At 36.5% G+C, this 17,151-nt stretch overlaps 2 protein-coding genes across 2 annotated transcripts; both read left to right on the forward strand.

Annotated features, from left to right (window-relative positions):
- Positions 1-9,502: 9,502 nt before the first annotated feature.
- LOC132601772 (uncharacterized mitochondrial protein AtMg00820-like) lies at positions 9,503-10,343 on the forward strand. Its single transcript, XM_060314838.1, has 3 exons — positions 9,503-9,718; positions 9,802-9,887; positions 10,028-10,343. Exons 1-3 carry the CDS (start codon positions 9,503-9,505, stop codon positions 10,341-10,343), a joined length of 618 nt encoding a protein of 205 aa, XP_060170821.1.
- Positions 10,344-12,801: 2,458 nt separating this feature from the next.
- LOC132603860 (protein STAY-GREEN homolog, chloroplastic-like) lies at positions 12,802-15,929 on the forward strand. Its single transcript, XM_060317144.1, has 4 exons — positions 12,802-13,130; positions 13,406-13,579; positions 14,568-14,735; positions 15,381-15,929. Exons 1-4 carry the CDS (start codon positions 13,014-13,016, stop codon positions 15,735-15,737), a joined length of 816 nt encoding a protein of 271 aa, XP_060173127.1. The 5' UTR covers positions 12,802-13,013; the 3' UTR covers positions 15,738-15,929.
- Positions 15,930-17,151: the final 1,222 nt, after the last annotated feature.

The following is a 17,151-nucleotide window of genomic DNA, read 5'->3' on the forward strand; positions in this document are numbered from 1 at the left end:
AGAGATGCCTATTAAAGCAGCCTTTGCTTCACTATAGTTGTTAGTGCAGAATTGAGTAGGATAGGAAAATGCCATAATCATATTTCCAATTCCGTTTCTAACAATACCCCCAGCTCCAGCTTTGTTATGATTCTTCATGTAACTTCCATCCGTGTTGAGCTTCCAAGCGTTGCCTACTGGTTTGATCCATTTGATCATTTTGCTTGTGATCACTGCCTTGAAATTTTCTGCCATCAGACAAACTTTGCTCCAATTCCAGGTGTAGTCTATAAATTTGAATTTTTTCCCGAAGGCCACCTTGATCTGAAACAGAGATTGAAAACAAATATTAGAGGCAGTAATCTTTTTATTCTCAAACTTTCTGGTGCATCTTGCTTTCCAAATTTCCCAACAAACTATCACTGGGGTGATTAGTAAAAGAAATTTGTGAACAATGTTTCTAGGTTGTTGTCTCCACCATTGCCAAATGATTGCCTGAACAGTGTTTCCTGTAATATTCAGTCCTAGAGGGCTGGTGATCATGGTCCAAGTTTGCTTGGCCAATTCACTAGCTGCAAATACATGATCTCCTGTTTCAAGACAAGCTACCCTGCAACAACAACAACTAGGACCCTTGTTAATGTTAAATCTTGACAGAGACGCATCAAGAGGAAGATTATTCATGAGAAGCTTCCACATAAAGAAAGAAATCTTGAAAGGAATTTCCTTGATCCAGATATAGTTATAAATGGGATCAGCCATGTTTTTGTTTCTAAGGAATTCAAAGGCTGTTGAACAGGTAAAAAAACCATTAGTGCTTAACTTCCAAATAGCTTTATCTTTCTGTCCTTCCTGACCTATTGGAATACTTTGGATTAAATTCAGAATATCCAAAGGTATGGAAGGATCATGATTATCTAGCCCCCATTGCTGATTCTGTATGAAATGTTTCACTTTTATATTGCCAGGTTTGGGGATTGGGTTAATCATCTGATAAAGGGACCCTTGCAGAGTCCAATTATCCCACCAGAAAAGTACATTACCAGAATTGATCTTCCAATTAATGTTGATGTCCATTTTGTCCCTGATATGTAGCAGATCTTTCCAAGCTGCAGAATCTTTAGAAGCTATGACCTTGGACATGGGATTACTTCTTTGACAGTATTTGGCTAATAAGAACTGCGCCCACAAAGAAGGTTCTGTCCTCAACCTCCACCATCTTTTAGCTGCGAAAGTATGACAGATATCCAACAAACTTCGGAAGCCAAGTCCACCCTCTTTAGTAGGAAAGCTCATGTTTTCCCATGAAGACCAGTGGTAACTATTTTTGCCGTTTTTTTCTCCCCCAAAAAAATTAGCAAATTGCATTTCAATTTCATAAAGTGTAGTAACAGGAGGCATAAGAGCAGCAAAAACATGAAGAGCCTGAGATTTAAGAATGTTTTTAATGACCACAGCCTTACCTCCTGGTGATAATAATCTGCCTTGCCATCCTGCAATCTTATTGAGAATCTTTTTGGAAATATTAGAGAAATAATAAATTCTTTTTCTACCACAGTATATGGGACAACCTAGATAATTAAAGGGGAAAGTGGATTGCTTAAAACCAGTCCATTTTTTAATCCTTCTGTTATAAAGCCTGTCTGTTTTACCATGAGTAAGAAAGAAAGTTTTGTCAGTGTTGATCTCTTGTCCGGAAGCCTTTTGATACAAATTCAACTGTTTCATCAAAAGCTTAATAGAGACTTTATCACCAGAAGTAAACAGAACAATGTCATCTGCATAACTAAGATGATTAATTTGAGGACCCTTTTTATGCATTGAGAAACCAGAAAATCTATCATTATGAAAAAGATAGTTCAAGGCTCTAGAGAGAGTCTCAGCAGCAATAATAAAGAGAGCAGGGGATAAGGGGTCACCTTGTTTTAAACCTCGAGAGGATTTAAAGAAACCATATCTAGTACCATTGATGATCACTAAGTACCAGTTATTAGAAATCAATCTATAAACCAAATTGATAAACATCTCATCAAATCCCATCTTCCTAAGAACAGAGATAAAAAAAATCCAGGAAAGTTTATCATAGGCTTTAGACATATCAAGTTTGAAAACAACATTACAACTATTGGATTTGGACCTGATTCCATGAATTATCTCCTGTGTTAGCAGGATATTTTCAGTAATCTGCCTACCTTTAACAAAACCTGACTGGTTATCAGATATAATCTTAGGGAGAATGCTGTTGATTCTTAAAGCAAGGATTTTTGACAAAATTTTGTTTGAAAAGTTGCTTAGGCTAATTGGTCTTAATTTTGAAAAACAATCAGGGGAAGTAACTTTGGGGATAAGTGTTAAACACGAATGAGTATAAAACTTAGTGAGTTCAGCACCATGAAATAAGGAAAGCACAAAAGATACTACCTCAACTTTGATAATGTTCCAACTATTTTGGAAGAAATGGCCATTGTACCCGTCTGGTCCTGCACAACTGTTTGGATCCATAGAATCAATAGCCATTTTGATTTCCTCTGTAGTTGGAATCTTTGTCAATAGAATGTTATCCTCATCATTGATCAGATTATCACAATGCCTAACAAAATCCAGGTTCCCCACCCTTGTATTTCCAGTGAACATCTGACTAAAATAATCAATAGCAGCCTCAGAGATGTTAGTATTTCCTTCTACCCATTGACCATGCTGATCTTTAATCTTGTATATTTGAGCTTTCCTCTTTCTGGCCCTGATAGTACTATGAAAGTACTTAGTATTGGAGTCTCCATCCTCAGCCCATTTCAGTCTAGCTTTCTGTCTGAGGATGGAGTCTTCCATCTTCAACCATCTAATGTATTCAGCCTTGGATCTGTTGAGATGCTCTCGATCACTGTCAGAGTCTGAAGCAAAATAAGCAGTTTCAGCAGCTGCTACATCTTTTTCCAGGTCTTTGGTTCTCTTGAACACATCTCCGATACATTCTCTAGACCATTTACTTAACTCCTTAGCTAGAATTTTGAGCTTTTGATGTAACCTCCACATAGGATTACCATATACCTCTGTTTCCCAGACTGTTTTGACCAAGGAAAGATAATCTTCCTGGTCCGTCCAGAAATTGAGAAACTTAAAATATTTGGTCGCGTGTTGATCATTATCTGAGCAGCTAACCAAGAGTAAATTGTGATCCGATCCAGTCTTAGAAAGATGTTCCACTGTAGTATTTGGAAATTTACTAGCCCATTCGTCATTCTGCATAAGCCTGTCCAGTCTCATATGAATTCTGTTAGCTCCCCCTCTCCCATTACACCAAGTGTGGACATTACCTACAAAACGAGAGTCTGTCATGCCACAATCATCCATACAGTTAATAAAATCAAGACATGTACGTAATCTAAAAGGAACACCCCCTTTTTTCTCTTCGGCTTCCATAATTGAATTAAAATCCCCTCCGATGATCCATGGACCATCAATCATGGAGTTTAAATCTCTTAGTTTCTGCCAAAGGTATCTTCTTTTGTTAGATTTGGATCTAGCATAGACAGTGGTGATCCATACTGGATCAGTGCTTTCCTGCAAGTTAACTTTTAAAGTAATTTGTTGCCTACTTTTAGAAATCACAGAACAAAAAATGTCAGAATTCAAAAAAATCCAAACTTTACTATGAGAATTGGAGATGGCATGGTCAAATCCAAGCCTTCTCCTAAACTTATCAATTTCGTTACTCTTTAGGAAAGGTTCCTGTAAAGCAACAAAATTAATTCTATACAGTCTGACTAACTGAATTAGTCTTTCAAGAGCACCTTGGGAAGTGATCCCCCTAATATTCCATATTATGAACTTAATCATAAAGAAATTTTAGAGGGAGGAACCACATTTTCTGCTTGTTCTTGATCTTCAAGGAAAGCTATATTGCTTTCCTTTCTTACCTTTTTACCTTTTCTATGTCTGTTACCTCTTGGAGAAAGACCTTGCTTCTGAATGACTTGATCAGATTCCTGAGTAATAGGGTCCTTTATGTCTTTAGGAGCAGGGGAAAAAACCTCAATTAAGCAATCAATGATTTGCTCGTCTTCTGCTTCTGTGGCATCTAGAAAGCTGTCTGGGACTTCTTCTTCAGATGATACACTTTCTATTTGATCTTCACTAGTGTCATAACAATAGTCATGTTCAGAGTTATTTTCAATGTCCGGGCCATATTTGTTTTGGATTACAGGTGGTATGAATTCAAGCGTACCCAAGTCCAATACCAGATGACCACTTTTTTGTTGTCTGCATTCAGTATCAGCAGTAATAGGAGACATATGATCAGGTTTAACTCCCTTAGAACTGCTACCCTGACTATCAATGATTGTGATTTTATTGTCTTTCTGGTTGGCCTCCACACTGTCGCAGCTTTGTTCTTGAGACTTAGGATTATCAGGTTTATCCAGTACCTCTCTAGTATTTACTTGCTTTGGTTTTTGTTTAACCCAAAGCATATTCTTGAGGAATCGTGCTGCTGATCCTTTCTTTTTCTTCTTTTTTGGCTTCTTTTTCTGACATTTAGCACCTGCATTCTTGATATTTTGTTCAAACTTCCCTTTATTTAACTGCTGTTTGTCTTGAATCATTTCTTTGCCCTGAACTGGGGTGTCAGATTCATCTTGCTGCTGCTGTGATGCATCGTAATTTTGTATCTGTGCATTATTATCCTGTTTGCCTTGGACTCGATCTTGTGGCTTATTTTGTTGCTCTTTTTGTGTCTCAAGCTGTTTTGTGTTGTTGCCTTGTTCATGAGGCTGTGATTGTTGGCCTGCATTCTTGACCTGCAAATCTGGTCCTTTCTTGTTATGAGTAGCTTCATTATGTTGCTCATTATGGTGTCCATCTCCCTTGATTTTTGTTTTGACATTCCAAGTGTTATTCTGTCTTGTAGTAGTCTTGTTGTTCTTCTTCCTAGTGACTTGAGTAAATCCATCTTCATCGACATTACCCTTTATCACCTTAGAAGTGCTTGGAGCAGTGTTTCCATTGTTAAATTCGTGTCTGCCTTTGTTGCTTTGTTTCTGTTCTTCACCATTCCTATCCTGCTGTACTCCTTGTTCCCTTTTCTTATTTTGATTTTGCTGCACTTCTTCTGTAACAATCAATTTCCCTTCCTGCACATTGGCTTTTTTTCCTAGCCACTACTTTGCATTTAGTGTGATCATGACCCTGTAATCTACAGGTTCTGCAAAAAGCTGGGACTCCTTCATATTCAAGCCTTTGATAATAACCTTTCAAACCAACCCCTTTTCCTTCTAAACCAATAAAAATATTATTTGGCAGATTCTTTTCCAGATCTACTTCAACTCTTACTTTTGCTAAATTTGGTCGAGTTCTTAAAGTAGTAGCAATATCTTCTTTCAAAGGGGTTCCTACTTGTACCAATATTTGTCTAAGATAATTCCAATTGTATAAGTGATACTTCAATTCTGGAAGTAGAACCCAAATCGGGGCTAAAGATGTTTCCTCATTTGGGTCAAATTCCGGAGACCACTTGAACATTCTCATCAAAGCATTATCAGTAGAAATAAATCTTCTAAAGTATACATCATTTAGGTCTGCTTCATTATCAAAATCAAGGAAAACATGACGATAATCATACACACCTATGTTGACAATACCATTAAGTGGAATCTGCTCACGAAACTTTGCCCTAATAACGTCGATTTGAGGTCTACCGTAGGTGTATTTGCCCACCAAGGTCCATTTGCATCCTTCCGACATTACTCCATAATAATCCTCTGCATCGAAGATCACCGCCGGTGTGCCGTTGTGTGAAGTTTGCCTTGCCACTACAGTGTTGCTAGCGGTAGGGATAATTGGAGGAGGGCGACCTACAATTGCTCCCTTATAGTTGTTATTTTTCAGATCTGCCACCGTGGAGGTGGTCGCCGCTGTTGTAGGGTCTTTAGGCTGAGTGATACGCGCCGGAATTCTGGCCACCGGAGTGGACATGAGGAGGCGCGTGTAGGATACTCGCTTATTTTTGGTACCGTTGTGGTTCAACAGCTATAAAGTACGGAGAGATAACTTTGAGTCTCTTTTCTACTTGGCATAACTAACTTAATGATTAGAGTCAATTAGTGGAGTTAGTTAGTTAGGGGTATAAAAGTCGGTTAGAGGATTATATATATGCATTATATAGCTTGAGACTCATACAGCTGAATGAATACAGAAGATATTTTTTCTCTCTTCCTCTCAATTCTTTGATTGCATTCAATCACAATCCATTTTTATTGTTGAAGTTTGAACATGGTATCAGAGCAATAACACTGGCGATTCTGTTTTTCGATTGAACCATTTCCCGTTGATTCTATGCTAAATTCTTCAATTTTCCTTCATTCTTTGTTCATTTCTTCTTCGATTTCTTCTTTTTAAACTGTTTTCTGTAAGATATTCTAGTTATAAACATGGCGATTGATGGAGAAATTGAATCTAGGGCTACTGAATCCACATAAGCAAATGCTTAGAGAACGAATTCGAGTTTTGATTCGTTCGATCCATTGTATTTACAGAATTCTGATGTACCGGGAGTAAATCTAGCTCAATGTTTACTGATTGGAATGGAGAATTACACCTTATGGTGCAAATCAATGAAAAATGCTCTATTGGGGAAGAACAAGCTAGCGTTTGTTGAAGGTACATGCAAAAAGGAAATGTATGAAGGTCAAATGGCAAGTCAGTGGGAACGATGCAATTCTGTGGTACTATTTTCGATCATGAGCTCAGTTTCTAAGGAGTTGGTGAATGGAATTGTGTATTCCTTGAATGCGCATGAGGTTTGGATGGATCTTAAGGAACGTTTTGATAAGGTCAATGCCACAAAAGTTTATCATGTGCACAGAGAAATTGCGACTCTATCACAAGGTACATCTATTGTTTCAGTTTATTTTACCAGATTGAGTGATCTCTGGAAGGAGTATGAATCATTAGTTCCACTACCAACTTGTACATGTGACAAATCTAGAGAATTCATAGCACATCTAGAACAACAGAAACTGATGCAATTTCTGAGAGGATTAAATGAAAACTATAGACAATCTAGGAGCCAAATTCTGATGATGACACCAATACCATTAGTGAATCAAGCATACTCTCTTTTTATACATGAAGAGAATCAGAAGGCACACTTGAGGCACACTTGAATATGGCAACACATGGTCCTGTTCATAAGGGGCATTATGAGGAGGGTGAATCCTCACCCCTTCCAGCTACTAGAAACATTCATAATATGAAAATGAAAAATGTATTGAGGAAAGTGAATCCTCAACACAAGCAACAACTAATTTCACTAGGAGCAACAATAACACCAGTGGCATAAGGATGAGAAGAAACCTAGACTTGCAATTTGAGTTTTGTAACCTTAAAGAACATACAAAGGATAATTGCTACAAGTTAATTGGGTACCCATCAGACTTCAGGTTCACAAGGAACAGGGAAAGGGAGAATACAAGTTCTAGAACTGGTGATTACAATAGGCAGAGAAACAACAGTAGACAAAGATCTAGTGCTTATGCTGCAAATAATGCTACTATGACATTTGGAAATGATAAAATATATCATGAGTCTAGCCAACCAAAATAACTTCTGATCAATTCAATAAGCACGCTTTCACACCTGCTCAGTTCAAGAAATTACTTAGCCTGATTGAGAAAGAGGAAACACCTGAAGGAGTGGACAACATGGCAGGTGAGATTAACTGTTTTCTAGTTGGTTTTAAAACTAATTTCTGGATTGTTGACACAGGTGCTTCAAATCATATGGTTTCTACCATGGACTTAATGTCATCTAGTACTCCTGCCTCTTACTCTAAGCAAAATCAGGTCCACCTATCAAATGCAGAATTAGCTGCAATCACACATAAAGGCACTTGTCTTCTAGACAAGAGTCAAGTACTTGAAGATGTTTTTTTCATTCCACACTTTAAGTACAATTTATTATTTGTTTCTAAGCTAACAAGAGACCTGCAATGCTTTGTTTCCTTTTATCTTGATTTCTTTCTCTTTCAAGGTCTCTACATTGGCAGGTGAAAGGGATTGGTAAAGAGAAAGATGGCTTATACATCCTATCTACCAAGCAACCATCACCTGATCAGTCTTAGTCTCAACAGTCATCAACCTGTTTTTCAAAACCTTCTAGTCCTGGCACCAAAGATTGGGCCATGCCCCGGCACATGTACTTAGCAAAATTGCTGCTATTAAGCATAGTATAAATAAGTCCCGAGTCTGTAATTGTCTTGTTTGTCCCATTGCAAAGAAGACTATATTTCCCTTTCCGACTCACAAAACTATATCTATACAACCTTTCCAATTAATGCATATAGATGTTTGGGGACCTTTTAAAAAATGCACTTATAATGGCTATAGATATTTTCTTACTCTTGTGGATGACTTTAGCAGAATGACTTGGATATTTCTCCTAAAACTTAAAAGTGACTGCATAATTCACTTAAAAAATTTCATTCATCTTGTGCAAAATCATTTTTCCTCTTCTATTAAGACCATTAGGTCTGATAATGGTCTTGAGTTCATAAATTTAGAATGTGCATCATTGTTTCAATCTTTTGGTATTGTGCACCAAAGGACATGTGTTTACACCCCACAACAGAATGGGGTTGCAAAAAGGAAACATAGGCATTTGTTGGAAATAGCTAGAGCATTTAGATTTCATGTTCACATCCCTTTTAAATTCTGGGGTGATTTTGTTTTGACTATTGTATATATAATCAACAGACTTCCTTCATCTGTTCTCAATGGTTCATCCCCATATGAGAAATTTCATGGTCAACCACCCTCATTATCCCATATAAGAACCCTAGGCTATCTATGTTATGCAACTGATCCAAATCCCTATAATAAATTCTCCTTAGGGAAATCCCAGCTGTGTTTATGGGATATTCAGCTGTTCAAAAAGGCTACAAACTATATAATTTAGCTACACATACCTTCTTTGTTAGTAGAGATGCTCTCTTCAGAGAACACATCTTTCCCTTCAAATAGTTTCAACTTGATTTGAATCCCACATTTCCAGTGGCTCCTTTCCTCTCATCTGATACTCATGCTGCACTACCTCACCAGGACATCATTCCTGATTCTATATCTCCTCCATCCTCTCCCTCAACAACACCTTTCTCACCTCAACCACACCTATCTTTTTCCACTCCTGAATCATCAAATCTTTCTACTATTCTCTCTCTTCCTTCCATATCTCCTATCACACCTCCATCCTCTTCTATTACACATGATCCTTCCTTGAAGCATTATCTCCTACATCACCTCCTATTTCACAACCATCTAGGACATCAACTAGGGCCACTAAACCACATATTTGGCAGACTGATTATGTTCATCAGTAGCCTGTTTCCAGATCCACACATTATCCTATTAATCTAGTGATGGATTATTCCAAACTCAGTCCTTCTTACTTAGTCTATTTTTCCAAACTACCTCTCCACACTGAACCTCACTCATTTTTTCAAGAAATTCTAGATGACAGATCGGTTCTTGCCATGGAACAAGAGATTAAAGCTCTTGAGTGTAACAAAACTTGGGATATAGTTGATTTACCAGTTGGAAAACATCCTATTTGTTGCAAATGGGTTTTTAAGATCAAACACAATGCTGATGGTAGTGTTGAGAGGTTCAAGGCTAGATTAGTGGCAAAAGGATTTACTCAACAAGAGGGCATTGATTTTCATGACACCTTCTCCTCTGTAGCAAAGATGGTTACAGTCAGGTGTGCACTTTCCTTAGCTGCTATGAATGCTTGGCCTGTTTTTCAAATGGATGTCTTTAATGCTTTTTTCAGGGTGATTTAAATGAGGAAGTTTACATGTTACTGCCACAAGGTTTTGGTAGTAAGGGGGAGTTCAATTTCTCATCAACTGCCACAAGGTCTACTTTAATAAGTTTCAGATCATTTCCAGTAATTAAAAGGTCATCTACCTTATGACACAGAAAAAATACACCTTGGAACAACACATGAAGTTGACTACATCTAAATATGACTAATATCTAGAGGAAATTGATGGCAGTGGTATATTGTTGAAAAACAATGATCCTTTGTTGAAGGACAGAAGTGTATATCATAAACTGGTGGGAAAACTGCTATATTTGGCCATGACAAGGCCAGATATATCATATGCAGTGCAAACACTAAGCCAATTCATGCATGCACCAAAGCAGTCACACCTAGATGCTGCACTACATGTGATCAGGTATTTGAAAGGCAAACCTGGTTTCGGAATCACGTTGAGTAGTGACAAGGATGACACAATCACAGCTTTTTGTGACTCTGACTGGGCCTCATGTGCAGTGACTAGGAATTCAGTAACAGGGTATATTGTATGAGACTAGGGAAATCTCTAATATCATGGAAATCTAAGAAGCAAGAAACAGTCTCAAGAAGCACAACTGAAGCAGAATACAAAAGCATGGCTTCTGCAGTGTCAGAGATAATTTGGCTTGTAGGACTGCTAAATAAGATGAACATGAAGGTAAAGCTTCCAGTAAACTTGTTGTGTGACAACAAGGCAGCTCTACAAATAGCGACAAACCCGATATTCCATGAAAGGACAAAGCATATTGAAATAGATTGCCACTTCTTGAGGGAAAAAAAGTCAAAAGGGAATCATCAAAGCTGAACACATTGCTGGCACTGAACAAGACGCTGACACATTGACAAAGGCCTTGGGAGGACATCAACACGGTTATCTACTAAGCAAGTTAAGGCTTTTAGATGTGTTTCAACCCTCGACTTGAGGGGTAGTGTTGAGAAGTGGACAACTGTAATTGCCAGCTGGCCACTTAGCATAACTAACTTAATGATTAGAGTCAATTAGTGGAGTTAGTTAGTTAAGGATATAGAAGTCGGTTAGAGGATTATATGCATGCATTGTATAACTTGAGACTTATATAGTTGACTGAATACAAAAGATATTTTTTCTCTCTTCCTCTCAATTCTCTGATTGCATTCAATCTCAATCCATTTCCATTGTTTGAACACCGATAATTTGATGTATGTGGAAGAAAGAGATGCACGAAAACCACGTTTTGAGTGAATTCACATGATTGATGTGCCAACATCGTAATGTTAAACGTGGTGGGACTATTCATGAAAGAACATTTTATAGGAGTAATATTTTATTTTTGTGTCTCTATTTTTTTTTTCTTGGAAGGAAGTTCATCAATGATTAAATAATAACTTATTAGTTGGGTTAATTTAATGGATGCTTATCAGCTTAAGGATTTATTGTGGCGAAATGAAACCTAAATTTTGTACCAAGGTAAATACATCCCTATTTTTATATTTAACATTAAATGAAATTCACTAGAAATTCATCAGCTTGGTGCCGGAAATTACAAATGAGAGTATTGTTGAAACTTCCTAGAAGATAAGAAATGATCCTGCATTAGTATAATTGTTTCAAAAATGATATTTTACACAATAGTATTTTATAGAAATTGAAATCCCAAACACTCTTTTTTTCTCTTTAAGTAATCATTCAAATTCGAAACCTCAAGTTGTTTCATGGGTTTTTTTTTTTTTTTTTTAATTCTTACCTAGAACTCAATATTCTATATATACTGTAAAATTTTCTTTTTTCTTACTTGTAAAACTTCTAGCATGAGAATTCTATCTTGAGTAGTCAATTGTGATAAGCATTTTTTTAAAAATTTCATGTAAGTCTCCCATATTTCTTGGTCTAAATGTTCATTAATTATGAAATCTAATAAAATATCAACATATGATATTTAATTACTTTATTAGTGGGTAAGTCAGATAGCGAAACTACTCTTGTCCATCACTGAACCACCCACGTGTTAACAATTAGCCGTGCACCCCACCCTAACCACCAGCTTAGAAGCAACCGTGATATTTAGTAAAAATAAAAAATAATGACGTTGTAAAATTTTTAACTAAAATGTCCAAGATTTAATACTCCCTCCATTCCTTTTTTTTTACTTTGTCCAGTTTAGAAATCAAGAGATAATTTACTATTTCATACCTATTTTTCCCTTATTATTAATTATTTCCTCTGTTCCAATTTATGTAATACACTTTCCGTTTTACTATGTCTTAAAAAGAATGATACATTTCTATACTTGAAAATAATTTAACTTAATACTTCTCCCTTTACCCTTAATGAAATGATTTACAACCACACAAATATCTATGACTTGTTTTAGACCACAAGTTTCAAAAGTGTTCATTTCTTTCTTAAATTTCGTGTCTAGTCAAACTATATCACATAAATTAGGACGGAGGGAGTATTGGATTGGCGAGTTCAAGAAATTCTTAGTGGCTACACAACTTTTAAATTATGATTTATTGATTTCAATTATTAGGTTACTTAGCAATAATTAAGGGTGATATAATAAAATTGTCATTTTATTTTTGGCTCCTTAATGACAAGTAAAAATGAACGGAGAGGAGTATGTATCAATTAACAATTTTTAACGTATACATTTAATAAAACATCCCATATGCATAATATAATTCACCAACGAAGGGCATATACTATCCATCAAGTCTATGTGGCTCCACTACAGCTAAAAGAGGCAGAAATGAATGGAATACTTTGAAATTATGCATGGGTGGATAAAATTAGGTGATATATACATATTCTAGTAATTCTAATTTCAAAGCTTAAGGTTAAATTATTTTAGTTGATGTAAATGTAAAATTTGATACGCGTCCCTGATCCATTTTCTTGGCCTGTTTCGTTGTTTTCTACTTTGATAATACATACACGTATGAATACCAATCTTTGAATTAGAATGTCTATAAAAACTTAAAGCAAAAGCGATTACGTAAGTAAGAAACCAAAATTCCAAAAAAAGTAAATCCCTCTGCTCCCTAACTGCTAAAAAAAAGGAGTATTTAATATTCGAATCTTCTAAACCTAGAATTTGCCTTAAAATTTGGAGCTTAAAGAACTACTCCATTAGTTTAATCCATCCTTGTTTCTTATATTTCAAATATATCATCAGTTTCAGAGTCTAATAATCTCAAGAAATATGAGCACTTTGACAACTTCTTTGCTTCCATTGAAGCTCACCACTGGAAAAGAAAGCTCTGCATTTGTGTACAGAAGTAGAAGACGACAGTCCAAAAAGAGTCAATCCATTGTTCCTGTAATATTTCTTTCTTCTGTCTTTTGCATTTCAATTTTAATATTCACATATTGTTGTCGTCCACATAAATTCAGAATTTAGAGTCTGTGAATTATGTCAAATTTATATGAAACCCTTTGGAGTACGAGTGTGCAACCCTTCCCCGGATCCTGCTGACGTTGGATGCTTTGTATACTGGATTGCCCTTTTTTGAATTTTGTCGAGCCTTATTTGGACATGCATGGTGCATGTGTTTAATAATTCTTTGTATTGATCAATGTGATTGATGATCTCAGGTGGCAAGGTTATTTGGACCATCTATTTTTGAAGCATCAAAGTTGAAGGTTCTATTCTTAGGTGTTGATGAGAAAAAGCATCCAGGAAAGCTTCCAAGAAGATACACACTTACACATAGTGATATTACCTGCGATCTCACTCTTGCCGTTTCTCAGACCATCAATAACTCTCAGGTAATTTCCCTTCATTACTGTGATCCCTTAGAAGCACATTTAGGGTTTAAAGTTTATGTATTCCTAAACCAACCTTAAGTTAATATACAATAATAATTGAGATTACAGTAAAATCTTTATAGGTATTTAATGAATATTTTAATTACATAGTTACAAAATCTGGGCAAGAGCTAATGGGTTCACGTGAATCCACATATTACACTGTAGACCCCTGATCCTGCTTCATCTTCATGTATTTTCATAAATAAATTAAAGAATATAGTTCCCTTTCAATCCTAGCCTGTTCACCTTTTAAGCAGAACAGAGGAAAACAGGGCAAGATTCATTTCTTAGCAGTTTCAACGATATTGTTTTTATTATTGGAATAGCTTCAGTGAAGGGGGTTGGTGCAACATAAAGTTGTTTCTCTGTGATTTATGGGTCACGGGTGGTGGGTGATTTACAAGAATGGTCTTGAAAGTGGGTGGTCTTGAACTTTTGAACCCGCTTGCCCATGGGCAAATGCTCAAGGTAAAAAATGTTGCCCATGGGAAAAACTTTTTAAACTTGAAGTTTTGCCCCATGGAGCAAGTGGGATAAAAATTCAAGACCACCCATTTTCAGGATCATTGGTTGTAATTTCCCGCTGGTTTGAGCCATAAGATCAACCACTGATGCTTGCATCAGGGTTGGTTGACTACGTCACATTTCTCTAGTTTCACGAACCCTACTTAACCACGGAATGCTTCGTGCACCAGACTGCTCTTAATTGAAATAACTTTAGTGTAAATTTGGGGGCTGTTTCCTTCTTTTTTTTATGCATAATTTGCACTTGTGGTTGGTTTCAAATTCAGTTAAGTCTATTGCTGAACCTGACTTTACTTTGGGTCATTTGTTTATCTCAAGCATATAGAAGTACCAAATTCTATTCATGACTAATATTTTTTTCTTGTTAGTATTCAATTGAAATTCTATGAGAAATTAAGGAATTTGGATGTTTGATCTGCAGTTAGAAGGATGGTATAATAGATTGCAAAGGGATGAAGTGGTTGCAGAATGGAAGAAAGTTAAAGGCAAGATGTCCCTTCATGTTCATTGTCACATTAGTGGAGGCCATTTCTTGTTAGACTTTGTTGCTAGGCTCAGATACTATATTTTCTGCAAGGAACTTCCTGTGGTAAGTTTTAAATATAGTGATCTCTCTCTTTTTGTGGTATCAAGGGTTTGAGTTCCCCATATTTTGTCTTAATTAGTAGGTCGGTAGCAACTTAAGGAAACTTTGATAAAAAATAAAATACATAGGGACCAGTCTTTTGTTGCGGCATGCTCCTTAGATTTACAAATTCGCAGGGCCTCAACCCTCATGCCCTACTTAGTTCACTGACAATGACAAATGCTTGGAAAACTAAGTGGGACATTTTTTACTCTATTTGAATAACTCATTCTCATTATCTTCAATAAATTAAGTAGCCAAATCTATTCCGTAGTAGTGTTGACAAACAAGAAGGAGCTGACTAAAAAACCCGGTTCTTTTATTTTCTTGTATAATCTATTATATCATAATATAAAATAAAAAGAATATTGTTATAATATAAGCCAGCTTGACAAGCAACCCTTCCTCTTGATCTGAGGTGCGAAGAGAAAGATTTCATTTTTATGATTTTATAACACCAAGTTAAGTTAACTGCCTCTAAAAAGTCTGATATGATAACTTAAAAACAAAATAATTATCTACAATATCTAGTTAAGCTGCACTAATAGTGTAAAATACATTATACTATCAGTATATATAACTTATATCTTTTTATTTAATATGAATCAGGTATTGAAGGCATTTGTTCATGGAGATGGGAATTTGCTTAAGAATTACCCAGAGTTGCAAGATGCTTTAGTTTGGGTTTATTTCCACTCAAATATTTCAGAATTTAACAAAGTGGATTGCTGGGGTCCACTCAAAGAAGCATCCTCACTCTCTTCTACTACTACTACCACCACCACTACTACTTCATCTAGTGAATTAGGTGAAATCCAAATGGCTAATACAACAACTACAAGTAATTACAGCTTGGATTTACCACAGCCATGTAAAGGTTCTTGCACATGTTGCTTCCCCTCAATGAGCTTGATATCCTGGTCATCTTCATCTTCTAATCTCTCTAGGCCTAAATTAGAGCAATAAACCTAAAGAAATGATTCTATATTGGTCTATAAACTTTACTAGATTGATGTATTTTATTGTCATTGTAGGACTGGTAAAAAGGATAGTAGTAATTCTTTATTCTACATGTAAATAATTCAAGTGCCCTGGGTTAAGAACAAAAATACCCATGTGGGATTGGCAATAAAGATGGTAGATACATTTTCTTCTTCTTGTTTTTTTTTCTTTTTTCTTTTTTTATTCATATAAATATATTGGAGAAATTCCATGTGGGCTTCTGACCCGAATCCAGTTGACACACATGTTTAGGACCCGGAGGAATATAGATTTGGCCCGTTACACGGTGCCAATTGCCCTTCTTTTGGGGTGGTCTTTAAATTTTGTCCCTCATATTTGTAATTTTTAAATTTTGCCTTCGGCTAAAACCCATGAGTTCCAGGTTCGAACCCCCACTCAATCAAAAATTTTAAAAAAATTCGCAAGACAGAATTTGAATTTCGCTATGCCCCTATCGACAGAATTTTAGTTATGTTTAACCAAAAGTCTGCCGATGGGGGCAGACTTTGCCTTGAGGCATATATTTTTTTTTTTCACTTTTTAAGGTAAACTTTTAGTTATGCCTTAACTAAAAGTGTGCCCCATAAGACATAACTAAAAGTATGCCCCATAAGGTGGAACTTTTCGTTAAGGAATAACTAAAGTTATGTCTGACCCGGCATAATTATAAATTTCGCCTTATAACGCAAAGTTTATGCCTTAAGGAAAAGTTCCGCCTTAAGGGCATACTTTTAGTTATCCCTTAACTAAAAGTCTGCTCCATAATGCATAACTAAAAGTCTGCCCCATAAGGCATAACTAGGAAAAGACTTTTAGTTAAGGCTTAACTAAAAGTCTGCCCATAAGTATGCCGGACCCGGCATAAACTTGTTAAGGAATAACCAAAGTTATGCCAGACCCGGCATACTTATGCCAGGGTCCGGCATAACTTTGGTTATTCCTTAACAAGTGTATGCCGGGTCCGGCATACCCGCGACCCAAACCTTGCCTTGCGATTTTTTTTTTCTAATTTATGCTTGAGCGGGGGTTCGAACCCAGAACCTCATGATTTCTGCGCGAAGCTCAGGATTGCAACGCGAAGGGCAAAATTAAAGACCAGTAATATGGGGGGCAAAATTTAAAGACCACAAATATGAGGGGCAAAATTTAAAGACCACCCCAAAAGAAGGGCAATCCGCGCAAAAAAATGCCTTTACACCTCCTCCCAACTTAAATAGAAGCTTTATCCGTGACAGGACCCAGACCATGATTACATCAACAATATACTCAGTGTAATCTCACAAGTGGTGTCTGGTGGGGTGGAATGTACACAGACCTTACCCTACCTTTGTGAGGTAGAGAGGTTGTTTCCAATAGACCATTGACCAGAGAATTCGGA

Source organism: Lycium barbarum, chromosome 7 (genome assembly GCF_019175385.1).
Source record: "Lycium barbarum isolate Lr01 chromosome 7, ASM1917538v2, whole genome shotgun sequence".
Classification (NCBI taxonomy): domain Eukaryota; kingdom Viridiplantae; phylum Streptophyta; class Magnoliopsida; order Solanales; family Solanaceae; genus Lycium; species Lycium barbarum.

Excerpts from the sequence above, each read along its gene's own strand:
- LOC132601772 (XM_060314838.1), top strand. The coding sequence starts at position 9,503 with ATGGAACAAGAGATTAAAGCTCTTGAGTGTAACAAAACTTGGGATATA. Across the intron at positions 9,719-9,801 it reads TCTCCTCTGTAGCAAAGATG|GGTGATTTAAATGAGGAAGT; the intron begins GTTACAGTCAGG and ends TGCTTTTTTCAG. Across the intron at positions 9,888-10,027 it reads TTCTCATCAACTGCCACAAG|TGGTATATTGTTGAAAAACA; the intron begins GTCTACTTTAAT and ends AATTGATGGCAG.
- LOC132603860 (XM_060317144.1), top strand. The coding sequence starts at position 13,014 with ATGAGCACTTTGACAACTTCTTTGCTTCCATTGAAGCTCACCACTGGA. Across the intron at positions 13,131-13,405 it reads AGAGTCAATCCATTGTTCCT|GTGGCAAGGTTATTTGGACC; the intron begins GTAATATTTCTT and ends TGATGATCTCAG. Across the intron at positions 13,580-14,567 it reads AGACCATCAATAACTCTCAG|TTAGAAGGATGGTATAATAG; the intron begins GTAATTTCCCTT and ends TTTGATCTGCAG.